We start from the raw sequence: 22,415 nt of genomic DNA on the forward strand, positions 1-22,415 counted from the left end.
ATAGAAGCAGTTTGAGCCAGATAAGGCCTTCACGCAAATGATTAATAATAACCTTTTCCTTCCAAGTCTTTAATCTTGAAAATTAGAATGTGTCTGCGTCACAGTTTTGTTTCGTTGTTTTGGTTAAATTGTTTTGATTGTCTGTACAAACAGAACATTGTTTTGATATATCAAGAACACAATAATCCTTTCTCCAATTGTCAACACCATTGGCCCACATGCCATCAGCTGTGTCAAGGCCTTGGGAGTGGCTCCTTGTCACTTCCTTATTCCAATACCAAGAGGATGGCCTACGCCTGCGCACTTTCGAGGAGGAAGAACCAAGATCTACTGTTATAACATAGACAGGCGCCGGCTGTTTGATGCGTTCTGATGGGTCTCGGGTTCTGATGCGACTTGTTGGATGCCCATTGCTTAGCTGATTGTTACCTTTCATTGCTTTCTAAATAAATACTTGATTGAACAAACCGAGTTCGGCTCATCTTCTCATATTTAGGATAAACCAACATGCCTGACAATATATAGAGAATATTATTACAAGATGTGTTTCTGCAGTTAGACTAGTAACACTGAGATGTTTTCGTGACGTGCTCTTCTCAAATGTGTATTGGCTGGAGATTCCTGTGTCCTCGTCTGAGACAAATGGTTTTCACAGCAGGGGCCAATCCAGCAGAAGACAGGGGTCTGAGAAACAGGTTTCTTCTTGAGTCTCAGCAGAGTTCATCTCATTGTGTTGTGACTTCAAAGGGGTCCTCATGCAGATTGAAGGTGACCAAATCTAAGCCTGAAGACAACATGCAGAGAGCTGATTGGATGAACATTCTGCCTCTGTGAAAGGAGGGGCTTATTTAGTATATAGCAAATGTGATTTCATTGTTCAGGGCCATTGACTCGAGTCTGACACAGTGATGAGAGTGCTTTGGCCCCCAGCCGCAGCTGGGTAAGAATTGTATCAACCAGAAGATAATTGTTGGCTTTGTTATGTATTAAAAATCCCATTACAAGTGTCGTAAATTCAGCTTATGGAACTTTCTTACACGGTCATATACAGTTAGGTCCATAAATATTTGGACATTGACAAAATTTTCATCATTTTGGCTCTGTAAACCACCACAATGGATTTGAAATGAAACAATCAAGATGTGCGTTAAGTGCAGACTTTCAGCTTAAATTTGATGGTATTTACATCCAAATCAGGTGAACGGTGTAGGAATTACAACACATTTTATATATGGCACCCCCTTTTTAAGGGACCAAAAGTAATTGGACAAACTAATATAATCATAAATGTAATTGTCACTTTTAATACTTGGTTGCAAATCCTTTGCAGTCAATGACAGCCTGAAGTCTGGAACCCATAGACATCACCAGACGCTGGGTTTCGTCCCTGGTGATACTCTGCTAGGCCTCTACTGCAACTGTCTTCAGTTCCTCCTTGTTCTTGGGGCGTTTTCCCTTTAGTTTTGTCTTCAGCAAGTGAAATGCATGCTCAATTGGATTCAGGTCAGGAGATTGAATTGGGCATGGCAGAAAATTCCACTTCTTTGCCTTAAAAAACTCTTTGGTTGCTTTCGCAGTATGCTTTGGGTCATAGTCCATCTGCACTGTGAAGCGACGTCCAATGTGTTCTGAAGCATTTGGCTGAATATGAGCAGATAATATTTCCTGAAACACTTCAGAATTCATCCTACTGCTTTTGTCGGCAGTCACATCATCAATAAATACAAGGGAACCAGTTCCATTGGCAGCCATACATGCCCACGCCATAACACTACCTCCACCATGCTTCACTGATGAGGTGGTATGCTTTGGATCCTGAGCAGTTCCTTCCCTTCTCCATACTCTTCTCTTCCCATCATTCTGGTACAAGTTGATCTTTGTCTCATTTGTCCATAGGATGTTGTTCTAGAACTGTACAGGCTCTTTTAGATGTTTTTTGGCAAACTCTAATCTGGTCTTCCTGTTTTTGAGGCTCACCAATGGTTTACATCTTGCGGTGAACTCTCTGTATTTACTCTGGTGAAGTCTTCTCTTGATTGTTGACTTTGACACAGACACACCTACCTCCTGGAGAGTGTTCTTGATCTGGCCAACTGTTGTGAAGGGTTTTTTCTTCACCAGGGAAATAATTCTTCTGTCATCCACCACAGATGTTTTCCGTGGTCTTCCGGGTCTTTTGGTGTTGCTGAGCTCACCAGTGCGTTCTTTCTTTTTAAGAATGTACCAAACAGTTGATTTGGCCAAACCTAATGTTTTTGCTATCTCTCTGATGGGTTTGTTTAGATTTTTCAGCCTAATGATGGCTTGCTTCACTGATAGTGACAGCTCTTTGGACTTCATATTAAGAGTTGACAGCAACAGATTCCAAACACAAATACCTCACTTGAAATGAACTCTGGACCTTTTATCTGCTCCTTGTCAATGAAATAACGAGGGAATAACACACACCTGGCCATGGAACCGCTGGGCAGCCAATTGTCCAATTACTTTTGGTCCCTTAAAAAGGGGGTACCACATATAAAATGTGTTGTAATTCCTACACCGTTCACCTGATTTGGATGTAAGTACCCTCAAATTAAAGCCGAAAGTCTGCACTTAAAGGATTCTTGACATCTTGATTCTTTCATTCAAAATCCATTGTGGTGGTGTACAGAGCCAAAATGATGAAAATGTTGTCAATGTCCAAATATTTATGGACCTAACTGTACCATGATGGCATGCTACCCTCTTAAGTTACTTGATTCTGAAGTTTCAGGCTTCTTACGTGCTATTTTATGTGTTGGGTTATTTGTCACCCTCTTTGGAATGATCTTTGACCTATGGGATAGTATCTGACCTGCTAAGGGAGGGCCAAAGATCTAGCAGGTGACTTCAACTTACAGTAACTAAAAACATGTGCAAATTTAGGCATAGACCCTATGTGCTACGTCATTTGATCTATAGTTTTGTTTGCAACACCTCCTCTTTAAAAGGACTTGCCTGGCAGAGGCGAGCCAGATTTTCACTATCTGGCCTTTGTGATTTCTCCGGGCATACCATGGAGCCGGTCTGACCTGTGAAACTTCTGTGTAATAAATTCTGTTATGCTGCAAGTTCTGGGTCCGCGTCTCCTCTCTTCAAACACCAACTTCGACAAGACACTGCTGCTTGAAAGATACGGCACAAGCTCCAATCATCAAGGACTCCAATCATCATTTGGTGCATCTGGTTGTGTGTTTACAGGCTGCCAATCATCATTTGGTGCATCTGGTTGTGTGTTTACAGGCTGCCTTCCTCAGGGTTTAATACAAATCATTTCATAACACTATTCTTTTCTCCTAAATTCTTTCATCCTTTTACAAACAATTCCCTTCCTTCCAGTCTGTCTTTGATTGCTTTTACTCTCTTTTTTCATCCTACAACTTTTCTCGTCATCCCTGACTGTCTTAAATGAGAGGGATTTGAAGTTAATGCTGGCCGCCTGAAGTCAAGAGCCACATTACAAGGACATGCCCTCTTGAGAACAAAGGGGATAATATCATTGTGTATAATGGCAGATATGTAGGTTAGGTTGGGGTGGGCATAAAAAAGGTAAAAAAAGGTATGAAGATACATTACATGACTGAGATTCTCTGTGTTTGGTCTGGGCCAGTTATTATGAGTTCTGATACTTATACTATAAGAAGACAAGATACTCTTATTAGTGAAAGGTCGCAACATCAGAAAATGTCCCTTTCCAAAGGCCTATTTTTATTGCTTAATTTTTTCATCAACATCATTTCGTTGGTCTGAAATTGGCCTTCACAATATTGGAAAATCCGTATTGTGTGAAAACCTTGATATTGATAATAATTCCTCCATTCATTCTGTATTTTTCACTCTGCATAAACAATTTCCAAAATAATTTTGACACAAAATCTAAAAAGTCAAACCTATATGGATGATCCTGCAAAGAGTTCTTATGACTCCCTTTGCTTCCCTCCACTACTTCTGCGTCAGTATTGCCAGTGGATTCAGCCCCTTCTAAACCCCAGTTCCACCTGTAGACTCTGACAGGGAGTAATACTTTTTTTTTTCATGGCTCTTTTGCATATGACTGGAAGAGCCAAAGGGCAGCCATGTTCGGTCAACTAAACAGATTGAAAACAAATCCAAGCCAAGCCCCACTGCAGGGCCCTGCTTCTTAACCTAAAACAAACAAACACACATTGACCAGTCTGAACGTGCCTGCTAACAGAAATCCCCCTCTTCCTTCTCTTCCTTCACACATGGCTGCAGTGAGTGAGTGAGACATCCATGACAAAATCTGGGTTTTTCTGACCCTTCTCCACAGAGATGTTGGAGCTTCCACTGGGACGTGTACTAACCAGCCTTTGACAAGGCAAACAGCTACACAGCAAATATGTGTGAAACAAGATATTCCTCGACAATCTTGCCAAACAACACTCATAAAACAAGAGCAAAAGACGAGGGAAGAGTATTTCTTGTGGATGGACTACTGACTGTTCTGTGCTGCTCTGAGTATAAATGTATGTAACAACTAATCCATAATAATTGATTAACTTAAAACAACTAATTTCCTAATGGGTTATTTGGGTCTGTTGTAATACAGCTGAAGTGGGGGCAGGAAACCAGCCATGCTGTGCCTTTTGAAGCTCACGTAACAAGCACGTCTGCTGAATATTAGCTATTTAAAGAGGGCAAACACTGTTAATAAAACAGAAGAGACCCAAGTCATCCAAAATGTGGGAACACTTCACATTAAAGCCTTCAAAGAAGACCATTAGCAGCAAAATGTGCAAAGATGATTTAACATGGGGCAGAAGCACAACATCACTGTGGTATGAACCTGAGTAAAAAAACATGTTGGAGCAATTCTTCTTCTTTTGACACTCAAGCCTTTTTAAATTTTTTCAGTGTCTCCACAACTGTCTCTTCTAAGCTGTGTGCGTACGTTCAGCCAAAATAGAGTGAGCTAATCTAATCATTTGCAGGAAACACATTTCAGGGTCTTGAACCAAACAACTAGACAGGAAACTGGGCTCTAATCTGAGCTGATGGGAAAGAAAAACTAGTGGGTTGCAAGAGAAACAAACTGCAGCACAGAGGATGATCCCTTACAAAAAGATACAACAGAATGTTTCCTTCAGCTGAAGTTTTTGAATGTGCTGAATAACCCATCTGCCTTCAGTGCTCAAAAGAGCACACAAACACTTTCCATCTGCTGGCTATCGCAAATGTGAAGGTCCAGTGTGTAAGATTTAGGTGAAAGGGATCTGCTGAATCTATTGATCAATCTATAGAAATTAAAGTATAAATAAATAATCCCACTGATGTTTTCACTAGTGATTAATTGTACTAGTTGTTTTTTTCTTAACCCTTGAATGGGCTGTTTATATTTGTATACTTTATATTTACACCTGGAGTGGGTCCTCTCTACAGGGGCAACCATGTTTTTTTTTACAGTAGCCCAGACTGTAAAAACTAAACACCTTTTGAGTTTTTATGACAGCTGAAGGTTTCCACAGGTTCTCTTTCATGTTTGGAAGAGGAGTGTGAGGTGAGGGGTATTCAGCTGCAATATGCTAACTTTACCACTAGATGTCACTACATTCTCTACACTGGACCTTTACAAAGTAGAATTGGAAAAAGTAGTAAGTCAAAGAAGCACAGTCCATTTCATGGTTCTAGTGCCCATTATCAAAGTTGTCCTATTTAGAAAAAATGAAGGAGATGTAAAGTTGCCATGAAGACCATCAGTTAAACTAAACCATCTCTTTACTTACTGTACTAAGCCCTTCATGAGAAAACTCCATCATAGCTTAAAGAGCTCATGGTAGCGTGAATTTGGGTAATCTGGGACATTGGGAAATGTGGGACACTTCAGCTGCAGTCTGTTGATTTCCTATTCTAACAAAATCCCAATCTAGTCAACAGGATCCTTACAACATCTTAGCATATTTATCATGTGACTAAATCCTAACACTTCATGAGGGTGATTCATGAAAAATTGAAGGGGTAAATGTAACTACATGAAAAGGTTAGTGACTTGGACGTGTAATGTTAAGGATATAAATCTTTCAGAAATTAGACAATGTTGCTAATTGTAATCGAATTATGTTTGTGATGTATTCAAGTAACAAATATGCATTGAGTTGTTGAAAATGTTGTATTCCCCAAACATTTCAGATGTCCCACTTTATCAAATATGATGATAATGTGGGACACCATGCTTTGGGTAATCTGGGATCATTTAAATTCTCTAAATGGGGAAATATTCCTATAGGGACTTCCTCAAGTAAAAAAAGATGAACTAAAGAGATGTAGCATATGGTCTGCAGTTTTCAATTACAGGTAAATACAGTCTGCCCCTTTCAATTCAAACTGATGAATTATATACATTTTCTTATTCAGCTTTCTTGCTTTTTTTTATAATGGTAAATGGTCTGTATTTATATAGAGCTTTTCTCGTCTTGATTACCACTCAAAGTGCTTTACAGTGCAGTTTATTGCCATCCACCCATTCACACACACATTCATACAGTACATCTATGGGCAACCCCTTTTCTATGAGGAGCAATTTGGGGTTCAGTATCTTGCCTGCATGCAGGTGTTGAAGACTGGGATCGAACCTCGGCCCTTGTGGCTAGAGGACAACCGCTCTACCCCCTCAACCACAACCACCCACACATTTTAATATTGAGCTTGGCATGTGTTTTTCAAGGGGATTTAGTCCTTTTTCAAAGCCCAATACAAATGTCCCAGATTACAAAGTGACCTGTCCCAAATCGTCAAATTCAAGCAGACATACATTTTTTGGTACGAAGAACACTCATAGCTGTATCATGTCTCCTCTGGGTTGTCTGTCTTTGGTGTGGTTAGAAAACATTTTAAGGATTACAGAATGGCATAATATGTATCTAATAATAATGAAAAAATCATAGAAGTCAAAGTTGCAATAAATGTCCTAGATACCTGAATTCACTCTACAGATAATTTCACTCTCAAAATATAGGTTTACCTATGCTCCTAGTCTGTTACAGTTTTTTCAGTTGTTAACACACAAAAAGCAAAAATTCGGCACAATTTGCACAACCTTCACTTCATGTACCAAGTGCTCGACCCAATTTGGCACTATTTCACACTCCCTTATCTGCATTAGACTCTGACTTTCCTTCTTTACACTCACATGTCAATTACACATCACCTTGTTGTCAAAACACTACACACAATGTTCAGTTGTTGCAAACACTTCACAAGTAAAATCTCAAAGCATCAACCTACAACACACAAATACTCAAATCTCTAAACATTCAGGTCTGTTGAGCAATTTGCATCAAGGAGTTACGGCGAGAGTTTGTGCTTGTAAGTACCATACATTCAGCACTGACACATGCATGTATTGTACCTGTAATCCAAAAAATGTCCTTTTCTACAGTGCCTCAATGTAGCCCACTGTGTTGACCTCTCTGTGTCCATACTGTAACTTGCATTCTCATGCTGTCTGTGTCAGCGGATCCAGGAGCATGACACAGCTCATGTTTTGTACCAGTACATCTTTATTGATGAGGTGGGATTCAACCTGGTGAAGAGGAGGCGAAGGGACAAACGTCATTGGCCAGCGGGCCATCGTTGAGGTCCCCAGCCAGCATAGTGGGAACATCACAATGTATGCTGCAATGAATCACCATGGGATCTTGCACCGTCATGCCCACCTTAGGGGTCTATAACGCTGCCCATCTCCTCGTCTTCCCGGATGGCCTGCATGACCTGCTGGTACCACCTGGCCAGATACATGACCCACAGCGGATCGATCACATTGTCATCTGGGACAATGTGAGCTTCCACGGGCTGCTCAAGTGCGTGAGGGGTTCCAGGACCACCCACATTTTTCCGTTCTATACATTCCACCTTATTCTCATTTCCCTCATCCCATTGAGGAATTCTTTTTTTCAGCTTGGAGTTGGAAGGTATATGAACGGAACCCACAGGAGTGTCCTCAAATAAAGCTTTTTTTGCTGCATATTTATGTGCTTTTTTATGTTTGACTATGAAAAAAGTAGGCCTACACTAAGACATTTTACAAAAGGAGAAATGGCTCATTCTCCAGAGTCATTGTCATTCATATGGTGTGTTCCATTTCGATGATTGTGTTTTCAATTTTGCACTACAGTGTGCTGTAAATGCTTGGTAGTGTGCAGCAAATGTTCCATTTTGTGAACAGTTACAGTTTTTCACAATTGTTAACAGACGTTTTTCCAAACAATAATGGCTTTCTCAAAACTGCATACAGACAACAGAAAACCTCACACACAAAATGCTAAACCTGACACTCCCTTTGCAAGATGACTCTTTGCCATCAAATCTCTTAACTGTTCACAAAATGGAACTCGTGTTTTCATTTGGTACACACAGCCATATTTTCAAATGACACACACATACCATTCATTGAGTACACACAACTAAGCATTTGCTTGCACACTACTAAGCATTTACAGCACACTGAAGTGCAAAATTGAAAACACAATCATCAAAATGGAACGCACCATATGAATGACAATGACTCAGGAGAATGAGCCATTTCTCCTTTTGTAAAATGTCTCAGTGTAGGCCTACTTTTTTCATAGTCAAACATAAAACAGCACACAAATATGCAGCATAAAAAGGTTTATTTCGGTACACACAGAGAACAGTACAGTACTTTAAACCGGCCTGCTCAACCGCCCCCCCTTCACAAAAATGTCAGTTTTTAAGAATTGTTAACACACGTATTTCAAAACGATAAAGGCTTTCTCAAAACTGCACACAGACAACTGAATACCTCACACAGAAAATGCTGACAGGCCTCAACACTCACGTCGCCACAAGCCTCCTCCATGGCCTGGAGCAGTGGGACCCGGTCCTGTGGGTTCCGTTCATATACCTTCCACCTCCAAGCTGAGAATAATTCCACAATGGGATGAGGGAAAGGAGAATAAGGTGGAAGGTATAGAACGGAAAAATGTGGGTGGTCCTGGAACCACTCACGCACTTGAGCAGCCCGGTGGAAGCTCACATCGTCCCAGATGACAACGTGATCGATCCGCTGTGGGTCATCTATCTGGTCAGGTGGTACCAGCAGGTCATGCAGGCCATCCAGGAAGACGAGGAGATGGGCAGCGTTATAGGCCCCTAGGTGGGGATGACGGTGCAAGATCCCATGGTGATTCATTTCACCACACATTGTGATGTTCCCACCACGCTGGCCGGGGGGACCTCAACAATGGCCAATGACGTTTCTGCCCCCTCGCCTCCTCTTGACCAGGTTGAATCCCACCTCATCAATAGAGATGTACTGGTACAACTCATCAGCTGTGTCATGCTCCTGGATCCGCTGACACAGACAGCATGAGAATGCAAGTTACAGTATGGACACAGAGAGGTCAACACAGTGGGCTACAGTGACACACTGTAGAAAAGGACATTTTTTGGATTACAGGTACAATACGTGCATGTGTCAGTGCTGAATGTATGGTACTTACAAGCACAAACTCTCGCCGCAACTCTTTGATGCAAATTGCTCAACAGACCTGAATGTTTACAGATTTGAGTATTTGTGTGTTGTAGGTTGATGCTTTGAGATTTTACCTGAGAAGTGTGTGCAACAACTGAACATTGTGTGTAGTGTTTTGACAACAAGGTGATGTGTAATTGAAATGTGAGTGTAAAGAAGGAAAGTCAGAGTCTAATGCAGATAAGGGAGTGTGAAGTAGTGCCAAATTGGGTCGAGCGATTGGTACTTGAAGTGAAGGTTGTGCAAATTGTGCCGAATTTTCGCTTTTTGTGTGTTAACAACTGAGAAAAACTGTAAGAGATTTGATGGCAAAGAGTCCTCTTGCAAAGGGAGTGTCAGGTTTAGCATTATGTGTGTGTGGTTTTCTGTTTTCTGTGTGCAAATTTGAGAAAGCCGTTATTGCTTTGAAAAACGTGTGTTAACAATTGTGAAAAACTGTAATATCACAATACTTTTTTTTTTCTCTCCCCTGCGCTTTTCCTCACTGTCCTCATTGCGCAGGCCTCCAGAGCTACAGCATCAAGATCTGACACTACTACATAATTATCCTTATAGAAGGCAACAAGTGTATTTCTTGGCCAACATACAAAAACTGTGACCAAATTCAAGTGATAAGAGTCAATCAAGATGCAGACTTAGACATCTGAATGAATCTGACTGCATTGCTTTTCAGATTAAAAAAGTCAACATTAATAAAAGAGCACAGAAGAGTTGAGTAAAATGATTAAAGACAATGCTGGTGTTGTTCGTGGTGTCTGGACACTGCATATTTACAATCATTACTGGCAGTCATGCATGGAAGACTGAGGTGAACAGATGGGGGAATGCAAAACCACAGAAGCAAGGTGTGGAATATGGAAGGAGAGATAAGAAAGCTTTGCCAAGGTGGGGAAGATTTGAGTCAGATATGAAGAGGGAATGATAATCTATGTGATGAGGGAAACAAAGACAACCTTACTCATGTATGTAAATTACAATATACAGAATTGCCTGGTATGATTGGATTCTTACAGTTTTATTACAACTGATAAAATGTATAATACAAAATGTAACTGAGAAAATTTTCAAGTTGATTGTGTTTTTGTGTGTGTGTGTGTGTGTGTGTGTGTGTGTGGCACTCTTTTTCTGCCTTGCATTCTTCTAGTGTTTGACTCTGTGCATTTCTCCTGAGGCAGAGGTGGACAGTCGAGGAAAGGGCCCCTGAGCTGCGTCTATGTTTTCATAATTTTTTCCTTTTCCTTTGCAACCGTCTAAGTCAATTACTGGGTCGAACAAAACAACAATTCTAATGTGCCCATCCATTATGGCACATTCGACTGTTAATAACACAGTGAACACAGATGGCTACAGCCATGTTCAAACTCATCTTCACCTGACACATCAAGAGTGTCTCGTGACTCGTACTCACAAGTCTTGTTTATCGCTCTGACTGTTAAGTGAGCCTAGTTGGGAGTCAGAGAGAAGGAAGCCACCCTCTTTTATCCCTCTTTCATCTCATAGGAACTTGACTAATTCCATAATGACATTGGAAGACGGAGGGGAAAGTCCCCACAGGTGCCGAAAACAGAGGCTTTCTGTTTTCTGGATCTGCAGCAAACAACATTTTAATATAAGCATCGGGCATGTGATCAGACTAAAACAAAGTGGGAAAACAGGTAGGCAGAACATCTCACTATTACATCGAACAGACATTATAAATGTACAAATGAGATCAAATAATTGAAATGAATTGAAAATCATGTCAGTAAAACAACAGACACTTCTAAACAAGTGTGAATTTTTTGTTTAGGGCGGGGCAGAGTCAGTCAATACAAGAAACCGTTCAGTAGGTCTTGCAGCTGTGCTCATCTGCAAACCTTGACTTTTCCACACCAACATAAAAACAGAAGGAAGCCCTGTCATAATTTGCTAAACACACCCCCACTCACAAAATGGAACACTTTTCCATGTCCCTCAAGTCGGAGTTTCCAGGCACCAACAGCTTTTACTGAAGCATGTGCAGACAGATGGATGCTTGTTATGTGCAGCATTTAGTAGTAGGGGAGAGCGGGGTAATGTGGGACATCGGGTGATGTGAAACACCCCCTGTATCTAGGCAACGGAACACATTTGTGGTCATTTGACCATTATGTTTTCAAACCCCTCCCATTCCCCCTTGCCATGAAGGAGAAGTTGGTGCTGGTGTTGTGGAAAGTATGTTTTTTCACAAAAATGTGTTTTTTGCATGTAAAAGTAAATTTTCTTGCTTTGAACTTAATCAACTGTTGTGTCAAAACAAATTGAATCACGTAGAAAAACTTATATCATACATGTTGGTGAACTTCCAACATATAAAACCATGTGATTGATGCTAGCTGAAGATTAGCCTGAATTGCTAAAAGATGTTGTTTTTCTAAAATTGTGGCTTCGGGGTAAAGTGGGACAAATGCTGTGAGGTAAAGTGGGACAGTGTCTCACTTTACCCCACCATGAAGCACAAATTAAGTTTAGTCTTAAACATATTTTAGTGTTATATTACATTATATGTTTTATTTTTAATGTCATAAACATTGTAGAAAAGCCATCATGCCAAGAAACTACACACCAGGAAGACAACCTGGGGGCCAAACACCCCTCGCAGAGATGGAGAGTGCAGCCGCTGAGGTCATGCAAGGAAAGAAGTCCTTAAGAAAAGCTGGAAGGGATAGAAATATTGACAAGACAACCCTCAAAAGATTCATAAAGAAAAAAGAGAAATGGAAAGTAAAATCAGTAGCCTAGGGTGCAGTAGCTGAGGTAAAGAGAATATTCACAGATGAGATGGAGGAGGAGCTTGCCAAACACTTGAAACAACTAGCTGACCAGTTCCATGGCCTTGCTCCAGTTAAGTGCCGTGAACTGGCATTTGAATACGCAGAGAAAAACAATATCCCTGTCCCTGTGCAGGTAAGCTAGGGTGTGCAAGAGATCACATGAATCATAATAATCATAAATGTGCTTAATTGACCAATCCCCATGATTCTGTTACTAGTCCGATATTAGTTTTGGAATGTGTGGTTGTCAGGATTTTAACTATTACAACATGTGTTGTTATGGTAGTTTTAATGTGGAAAAAGTAAGTGGACCACTTTACCCCGTAGCTGGGGTAAAGTGGGACACAAGACCACTTCTTTTAAAACAATCATATTTTCACTGCCCTTTGTCCTGAAGACATTCTGATCATTTCCATTGCTAGAAAATATCCTGAATTAATGGGAAATGTGTACATTTTACTGATATATCATTTTAGCTCGCCTAGAGGGGAGCAAATGTAAATAATGTCCCACATTACCCCACTCTCCCCTACGCTGGCAAAATAAAATGTATGTAGAACACACTGCAAATATAATCTTTTCTCCTCAAAGGTATTTGTAGATATTACGAAATTAATTTCCCAAAAACTACTAGTGAATATTGTAGGTTACTGAATGATCTGATATTTTGGTCAAAAATGAAATACTATATGTTGTCAATGATCAGTTTACTGATACAGTAAATAGCAATGGCCTTGTTCACAGATGATCTCATTTCCAGCTCCAAGAACAAACCAAAGATGCATTGAGGACACGTTCGAAAGACCGTCAACTCAACTGACATCCCTGACCGTTTACAGCAGGGCTATTCAATAACAAATTCAGAGGGATCCAGATAGTGAAAATGTCCTCAAGCAAATGTCTCGACCTTCATAATGTCTTATTGGGGTTTTTATTTAGTGAAATATACACATTGAAACTTTTTTGAATGTCTGACTGTCAAATCGAAGAAAGTACTAAGCAATAAAATGTGTCAGTTTTAACAGTGAATTGAAGGATTATAGTACTTATAGAAATGAAATGCTCTTTTCTCATGCCAAGTTAAGAAATTATGTTTAACAGAAAGCTTTTAAAAAATGTGCATCTTAAAATAAAGTGCTTGATTTCAGAAAATGTAAATTTGTGAATTTTTTTCCAATTTTTTTCCTTTTTGTCAACTCAATTTCAGTCTCAACCATTTTTGTATGGTTCCACTTAATTGGTGTAACCGCTTTATCACCTGCTTTTCTTTGTCCTGCCAGGGTTCGAAATCTGGGCTGTAATTGTGTATAGGGTTGCTTTAAATTGATGCTTTTAACAATCGCCACTCTTAGCTAGAGATTTTCCAATACCACTTTTTACCCTCCCGATACTGATTCCAATACCTGGACTTTGCAAATCAGTCAATACTAAATTGAGTGGTGGTGGTTGTTTTCTCACACACTATCTTTGTGAAATTACATTAAGCGAGACAAGGTTTAAAGATACATATACAGTACCTGCTTGAGAGGCCACAAAAACACTCTCTGGTGAGGATGGCTTTCGTATGCTCCTAGCATTTACATACATATGGTTTCAATATGCAATAGTTTTGAGGTCTAGTTTAAAATCACAGATCTTGTTATTAGATGGCTGAAGTATGTGTTTTCTTGTCTTGTTGATGCAGTGCTCACAAACACAAAAAAAAACACACAAGCACCCATAAAGTTGACTACACCTTTAAGTAACAATTCTGTTATTTACCTACAACTGCAATCTGTTCAGCCCTTAGGGGAGTCTCATTAATAACCACACATACACAAACGCAGCTTATTAAGCACTTTGCAAAGATCATCTTACCTTCATGATTCTTCTTCCAGTTTTTCCTAGAGGGCATTGGCATGGTAACATCAGGGCAACCGATTGTAGATGACAACCAACCATTGCCTGGGCCTGTAGTGAGCTGGGTCACCGTTGCTTGCGTAGTGTCAGTGGCTGTAGGCTGAGAGAAGGAAGCGATCCTCTGTAGGATTGAGCCAACAATATCTCTGGTATCACCTGCACAATCCTCCAAAGACTGAGTGGCTCTTGGGCTGGAGGGGCTTGACGAGCTGTAGGGGCTAGGTAGGATGGCGACCATCTGAACAGGTTGGGGCCCTGTGATAACCTCAAGCTTCAGGCTCTGGCTTGGCATGAGGGGCACTCGAGAGCAACTCATCTCTCGGTCGGGAACTGAGCCCCGTAAAGGTTTTGGATAACATGGGGAGAAAAGCAATAGGGGATTGTGCTGGGATACAGGCAGAGTGTCAGAAGTACTGTCCAGACTGTTGAGAGAGGCTGAAGGGCTGGCTGAAGTGGGTGGAGGGCTGGTGTGGTGGGGGATGCCCCCTTTACTCCTAAGAGTAGGTTTGGGGTTCATGGATCGTGCTTGAGCCTTGGCAGGAGATATGGAGGTGCTGCTTACCAAGCTGTCCAAATCCAGGGGAAACTTGTTGAGACGCGGGATCTCTTTGACCTTAGGCTGTGGAGACTTGAGGACCTTGGGGACAACAACAGAAGTGTCATTATGACAATGACCATTCCAGTTGGCATTTGCATTGGCATTACTCAACCCTAGAGACACCCTGCCTCCAGCCACCATTCCATCTCCTCCTCTTCCATCACAAATTTGGACGTCTAGGGTCGGCATGGAGCCAAGGTTCATCCCCCGAGGATGTGGAATACCCAGCATCATCCCTGACCCACGGTCCATCTCGGTGTGGAAAACACTCCCATGGGAGGAGAACTTCTTCATTCTATAGTTGCTTACCAAATTGGCCACTCCACCTAGTTGCTGTTGTGGGGGTTGGGTTTGATGGTACCCTCCCTGAGGTGGAGGGCTAGGATATGACCCAAGTTTGTTCAGAGGCACGGCAACCCCACCACCCCCAGAGTACTCCAGGCTGGACGAGGAGCTGTGAAGGCTGTCATTGTCACTGCCGGGCCCAGAAAACATGGAGTAGCTTTTAGGATTTAACTTGCTCTGGAAGGATGAGGCTCTGGCCACAGAGGAGCCATTATGGTGGACGGCAGGCTTGTTCATTGTTCCTCGGTTGAAGGAGAAGCTGTTAACTACTGTACGAGACTTGAGAACAGGGCTGGGATGGGAATTCAGGCTTGTGCAGGAGTGGTGGGCTGTAGAGTCTAAGGTATTGTTGTTGAAGGCTAATGAAGAGGACTGGCCATCTCCACTTTTCCCCTCAGTTGCTTTATTGTGGTTAAGGAAGAAATGCGAGGAAGGGTGAGAAATGGGTGAGGAGATAGGGGAAGCTGAGGAGAAGGGTGGTATGTCATCCACTTCTTCGATCTCAAAGGATCTCTTCAGTGCTGCAGGTGTGAAGAAAAAAACACAAGTCATTAGGCAGTTTCACAGTTGAACTAAAACCTGCACACATTATTGTGGATACTATCCAGTTATTGAAGCAGAAGCATGCTGTCAGACAGGGATGAGTGTAGAGATTAAACGGTGTGAAGATTTTGTATCACAATAAGAGTGACCAAAACAGTTATCAGTAATATTGCACTAATGTTAAAAAGTGCTGATACACAAACAAACACATTTTCAAGATTTATATTGACAGATCATAGATATATATATATTATATCAATAAATCAATAAAATGTGTTTTCATTCTTTATTAAAGGTCGACAACTTGTTACCTTAAATCAGTGGTTCTCAAACTTTTCTGTCATGCCCCACTTTGGGTCTAGAATATTTGTCATGCCCCACCCTCTCCCCAGCCCCAACAAAATGGGCCAAGTTTAACATGTGTATTTACACAACATACACATGACCATTAAATCCACATTACTTTCAGGAATTGCTAATGTGCAAATAAAAAATATTTTTTCAAACTTTTTGTGACCTTTGTCACTTTTTTCAAAGAATAGTGCCATAACTTTGCTTAAATTCAACTTAATTGAAGTACTTTTGGGGACATTTATCACTACATTCCTCCATCAGTCTGTACTTTTTCAATAATAGAGAAAACATTTATTCAATTATAATCACTTTGTTACAAAGATGATAAAGCTCAACCAAAAAGAACACATGCATGTGATTGTGGTGTAATGTTTCTAAGAGTCTTATTAATTTGTTGGGTCTCATAGAGTTTTCAGAAATAAATTACACAATGGTCTCTCCTCATGTCCTACAGCATTGACTGTGAACCCAAGAGCAAGACAGGCTTCATCGTACTTTCTTTTCAACTTGGTTTTTGAACACGTCTCTTGTTTGTCCCTGACCGGCTGCTTAACTTGAACGAGCTCTGATCTCACTATGTGTGTGTCTGAGCGAGTGAGCGGGGCGGGGGCGGAGCCCCGGGGCCTGAAAGTGTGAGCTGATAAGGGAGCCACTACAGAGGGGCTTTAGAGCCGCGGGTTGCCAACCCTAGCTACGGCGAAAAAGAGCGATTTGTTTACTGCTCCGCCGTTAAAGAGATGCGGATGTTAAAACATTGGTTCGGCTATAATGTTAGTTTCGCCTCACATTTCCCCCTCCCGGTCGCGCGCCCCAACTGTTATGCCTCCACGCCCCACCAGTGGGGTGCACCACACAGTTTGAGAATCACTGCGTTAAATGCATACGTCAAGCCCAAATGTCAAGAATCAGAACAAAATATCAGGTTGTTTAACGAAAGCAACTTGGCCTCGGTAGATGTTAGCATTTGTTAGCTATGGTCATCGATTATTAATAGCTGTCTTGCTGTAACAGCCCCCATCTACCTGCCGCTCCTTCTGTCATGTTTTTACGAGACATACGAAATGCTGCCCTTGCTATGTCTGCATCTTGTAGACTTGCTGACTTTGGTCGATGCTGGACAGTATCAAAGTCAAATGACTGCATTCTCCAAAATATTTGTAACACATTCAGAATTAATGCAGCAGTAATAATAATACATTTAATTTATAGAGCGCTTTTCAAAGTAGGGGAGAGCGGGGTAAAGTGAGACATCGGGTAATGTGAAACACCCCCTGTATCTAGGCAACGGAACACATTTGTGGTCATGTGACCATTATGTTTTCAAGCCCCTCCCATTCCCCCCTTGCCATGAAGGAGAAGTTGTTGCTGGTGCTGTGGTAAGTATGTTTTTTCACAAAAATGTGTCAAAACAAATTGATTCAGGTAAACTTATATCATACATGTTGATGAACTTCCAACATATAAAATCATGTGATTGATGCTAGCTGAAGATTAGCCTGAATTTCTAAGAGATGTTGTTTTTTCTAAAATGGTGGCAGTGGGGTAAAGTGAGACGTGAAGCACAAGTTAACTTTAGTCTTAAACATATTTTAGTGTATTATTACATTACATATGTTTTATTTTTAATGTAATAAACATTGTAGAAAAGCCATCATGCCAAGAAACTACACCAGGAAGACAAGCTGGGGCCAAACACCCCTCGCAGAGATGGAGAGTGCAGCCGCTGAGGTCATGCAAGGAAAGAAGTCCCTAAGAAAAGCTGGAAGGGATAGAAATATTGACAAGACAACACTCAAAAGATTCTTAAAGAAAAAAGAGAACGGGGAAGTACAATCAGTAACCTGGGGTGCAGTAGCTGAGGCAAAGATGAAATGGAGGAGGAGCTTGCCAAACACTTGAAACAACTAGCTGACCAGTTCAATGGCCTTGCTCCAGTTAAGTGCCGTGAACTGGCATTTGAATACGCAGAGAAAAACAATATCCCTGCCCCTGCCAATTGGATAGATAAACAATGTGCAGGTAAGCTAGGGTGTGCAAGAGATCACATGAATCATAACAATCATAAATGTGCTTAATTGACCAATACCCATGATTCTGTTACTAGTCCGATATTAGTTTTGGAATGTGTGGTTGTCAATCTAGCTGTCAGTATTTTAACTATTACAACATGTGTTGTTATGGTAGTTTTAAAGTGGAAAAAGTAAGTGGATCACTTTACCCCTTGATTTCTCTGGTCCGTCTATCACTTTACCCCTAAGCTGGGGTAAAGTGATACACAAGACCACTTTAAAAAACAATAATTTTTCACTGCCCTTTGTCCTGAAGACATTCTGATAATTTTCATTGCTAGGAAACATCCTGAATTAATGGGAAATGTGTACATTTTACTGATCATTTTAGCTCTCCTAGAGGGGAGCAAATGTAAAAAAATTCTCACATTACCCCGCTCTCCCCTACTCAAAGATACTTTATAAACGTTAAAATTAACACAAAAAGCTACACACTAAAAACATAAAGCACACAACATACATCACACATTAAAAGCAGTTCTGATTTGTTAATTTGAACAATTTAAAGAATGGTGCGCGTTGACTACAAATTAAACTCTCTAATATCAAAATGAAAACATGGCTTGCATATGCTGCCAACCACTTCACTTAATTATCATTTAACATGTGTAAAACTATAAAACTAAAGCTATTGATACAGTGTAATGAATTCTGTTTGTGAGGATGTATGTGCTCTACAGTATATCTGGTCTCTGCTCATAAGATCTTTGGAAATCTCGTCTTCTCTCCCTTGGTCCTAAATAACCTTGGCCACTTGCATGCACACATGCCCGCACGCACCTAAATATCTCTCCGATACCAATTCATTTCCGTAACCAAGATAAAACAGGTGAATCGTAGGCCAGAGATGTAAAGGAAAAGATATGTTTTGAGACACACGACTTTTTTACACATGCAGCACACAAGGATTATTCACACTTGTTGTAAGGGGAGACCATCTCTGAGAAGTCCTCTCCCTGCATTTTTTTTGTTGTGACGTCACCTAGTCTGGCTCTATCCATATAAGCTGTGGGCATTAGGCCTGTCTCTCTCTTCCTCTAACTTTCACAGCTTTTGGTTTTAGATGATTTTGATGTCAACACTTGAATTTCCTTTTCATTTCTTTAAAATCATCTCAACTTATTTTCCGTTATAACATGTGTGGTCTCCCTCCTTTGCACAGCCTTGGACCAAGCTGTGACAAAAAAATTCAAGAGTTAATGGCAATAAGGAGGACAACACTAGCTTTGGCGACTCCACTACATCAACAATGTTGATAAAGCATATCCATGAAGGACCCCATTTTCAATAACGCATTTAGAACAACTTCTCTGGCAGAAACCCAGAACATGACTGATATGGAATTAAGCTGTGGAAATGTAAATTATTCTGTATTTCTATGACATGTTGTTCGACCACACCTCAATATTTATGGTATTTAATTACACTACACTATGAATTTTCACGACACCATTTGGCTGGCACTCAACCCTGGTCAGTAATCAAGATTAGAAATACTAAAAGATCCTACAATATAAGTTCAGACAGACTTTTGGTACATGGCAGTCAACTCAAGCCTGGCAGTTATATTACATGTTCATTTGTGCTATGAAGTTTGCATTAGAAGTGAAACAATTGGTCGATCAACAGAGGAGATGAATTTATAAGTTATTACATATCTTACTTGTTATATATGTAAATACACACACACATATGCACACACTGTGTATATATATTTACTGTTTGTATACGTACATTACAGTTTTTTTCGATTGCATAAACACTATTACTACACAATTATCAAAACCTTACACTCAAGGAGCAGAACCTAGGCCCAGATCTGCAACACTATAAGCAAAATGTCAGCTTCACACTTTTTTGCAAAACAATACACACAGTGATCTGCAAAACACTAAACACACCTGTATACATTATACAGAAGTATATCAAGATGTCACTTACTTGCAATTCCTACAGTTTTTTTTGATTGCATAAACACTAAAATCAAAAGTATTACACAATTATCAAAACCTTACACTCAAGGAGCAAAACATAGGTCCAGATCTGCACCACTATAAGCACAATGTCAGCTTCACACTTCTTGCATAACAATACACACAGTGAGCTGCAACAGACTAAACACACTTGTATACATTAGACACAGAAGTATATCAAGATGTCACTTCCTTGCAATTCCTAAGCACTGCCTGTCAAATGACCACCCCTGTGGGCCAATTGGTTAAACACATACAAAAAGCGAAAATTCGACCCAATTTGGCACTACTTCACACTCCCTTATCTGCATTAGACTCTGACTAACAGTACTGTACTGTTCTCTGTGTGTACCGAAATAGACCTTTTTTTGCTGCATATTTGTGTGCTGTTTTATGTTTGACTATGAAAAAAGTAAGCCTACACTGAGACATTTTACAAAAGGAGAAATGGCTCATTCTCCAGAGTCATTGTCATTCATATGGTGTGTTCCATTTTGTGATGATTGTGTTTTCAATTTTGCTCTTCAGTGTGCTGTAAATGCTTGGTAGTGTGCAGCAAATGCTTAGTTGTGTGTACTCAATGAATGGTATGTGTGTGTCATTTGAAAATATGGCTGTGTGTACCCAATGAAAACACGAGTTCCATTTTGTGAACAGTTAAGAGATTTGATGGCAAAGAGTCATCTTGCAAAGGGAGTGTCAGGTTTAGCATTTTGTGTGTGAGGTTTTCAGTTTTCTGTGTGCAGTTTTGAGAAAGCCATTAATGTTTTGAAAAACGTGTGTTAACAATTGTGAAAAACTGTAAGCACTATACAAATGCAGCAGCTGAGTTCACCTGTTTTCAACCAAAATGGAGCTTGTGTTCAAAAAAGAAGAAGAGTGAGGGTGAGAGGGGGAATCCATAGAGGAGGAGAAGACTGCGGCTGCGGTATTAGTATGTGTAAGTATGTATTGTTCACTTTCGCACTGTGATGTTGCATACTGCACATGTAACCTTTATAATGTAAATGTACTGTATATGAGACCTATGCTGAACTACACAATCTTGTCTTTCTCTGTATTTCAGAGAGTTTTACCGATGGATGCTGAAGAAATCCCGCATGAATTCATATACGTAGATGAGGCAGGGTTCAACCTGACAAAAGAAAGAAGGACAGGCAGGAATATCATTGGCCAAGGGGCTATAATCAATGTCCCAGGGCAACGTGGGGGTAACATCACCCTTTGCGCTGCCATTACACAGAATGGGGTCCTCCTCCGTCATGCCAACATGGGCCCTTACAACACACCTCATATTCTCACATTTTTGGACCGATTGCACAACATCGTCACAGCAGTAAACCACATGCACCAGATGCAATACATTGTCATCTGGGACAATGTGTCATTCCACCGCTCTGCTCTGGTCCAGAGCTGGTTTCAACACCATCCACAGTTTACAGTACAATACCTTCCACCATACTCTCCGTTACTAAACCAAATCAAAGAGTTTTTCTCAGCATGGCGGTGGAGGATTTACGATCTCCGGCCCCAGGCTCAGGTACCCCTCATTGAAACCTGTACTGGATACAGAATTTTCTGCTAGTCTGATAGTCTGAGGTGTTCTGCTGATTGTGTGTGTGGTTGTGCTAACTGTGTGTAGTGTTTTGAAACACCGGGCCCTGTTTTGAAAACCGTGCTTAAGCAATCGAAAAAAACTGTAAATAAAAGGAATGCTCAGTTACATGTTTAATTTTGAACATGCAGAGATAGTTCATCCTAAGTTTTTTACCTAGCTTTGTTCAATAAATACTTGAGCCAATTGGTCACAGCCTAATCTCTCGGCTCCAGGAAGGCTCGGTAACGGTATGTGTGGTGTGGGGGGTTTTGTTAGCTGAGGCTACAAGTGTGAACCTGCTCTCCAAACAAAAGATAAGGAGACCCGCTATCAGGTAATTTCTGGCACACTGTCAAACACTGGGGAAATAATTATGGAGCAGTAATGTGCCCTGTGTGTGTGTGTGTGTGTGTGTGTGTGTGCGTGAGTTTTGTCTATATTGGGCTCCACGCCCTCATTTCTCACAGTTGTGCAGAACCTAAACCCCACCTCTTACACAATGCCTTTAACATCTGATAAAGAGAGATGCTCAAACTCAGTCTCTCTCTTACACACACATATGCACACATACATACACAGACACACACAGAAACACACAGACACACACGCGCACACACACACACACACACACACACACACACACACATAAACATAGATACTAGTGTGCATTAGCATAGGAAGGAGGCGATAGATTATCAGCCTGGCTAATTATC

General features: G+C 40.8%; 1 protein-coding gene across 1 annotated transcript in view; it reads right to left on the reverse strand.

Moving 5' to 3' along the window:
- The window catches only part of septin12 (septin 12), a 73,435-nt gene that overhangs the window by 40,949 nt on the left and 10,071 nt on the right, over positions 1–22,415 (reverse strand). Inside the window, exon 2 of the mRNA XM_053443137.1 lies at positions 14,182–15,687. Within this exon, the coding sequence (XP_053299112.1) occupies positions 14,182–15,687 (1,506 nt within the window). The remainder of the gene's footprint in view (positions 1–14,181; positions 15,688–22,415) is intronic.

Source organism: Pleuronectes platessa, chromosome 16, assembly GCF_947347685.1.
Source record: "Pleuronectes platessa chromosome 16, fPlePla1.1, whole genome shotgun sequence".
Classification (NCBI taxonomy): Eukaryota; Metazoa; Chordata; class Actinopteri; order Pleuronectiformes; family Pleuronectidae; genus Pleuronectes; species Pleuronectes platessa.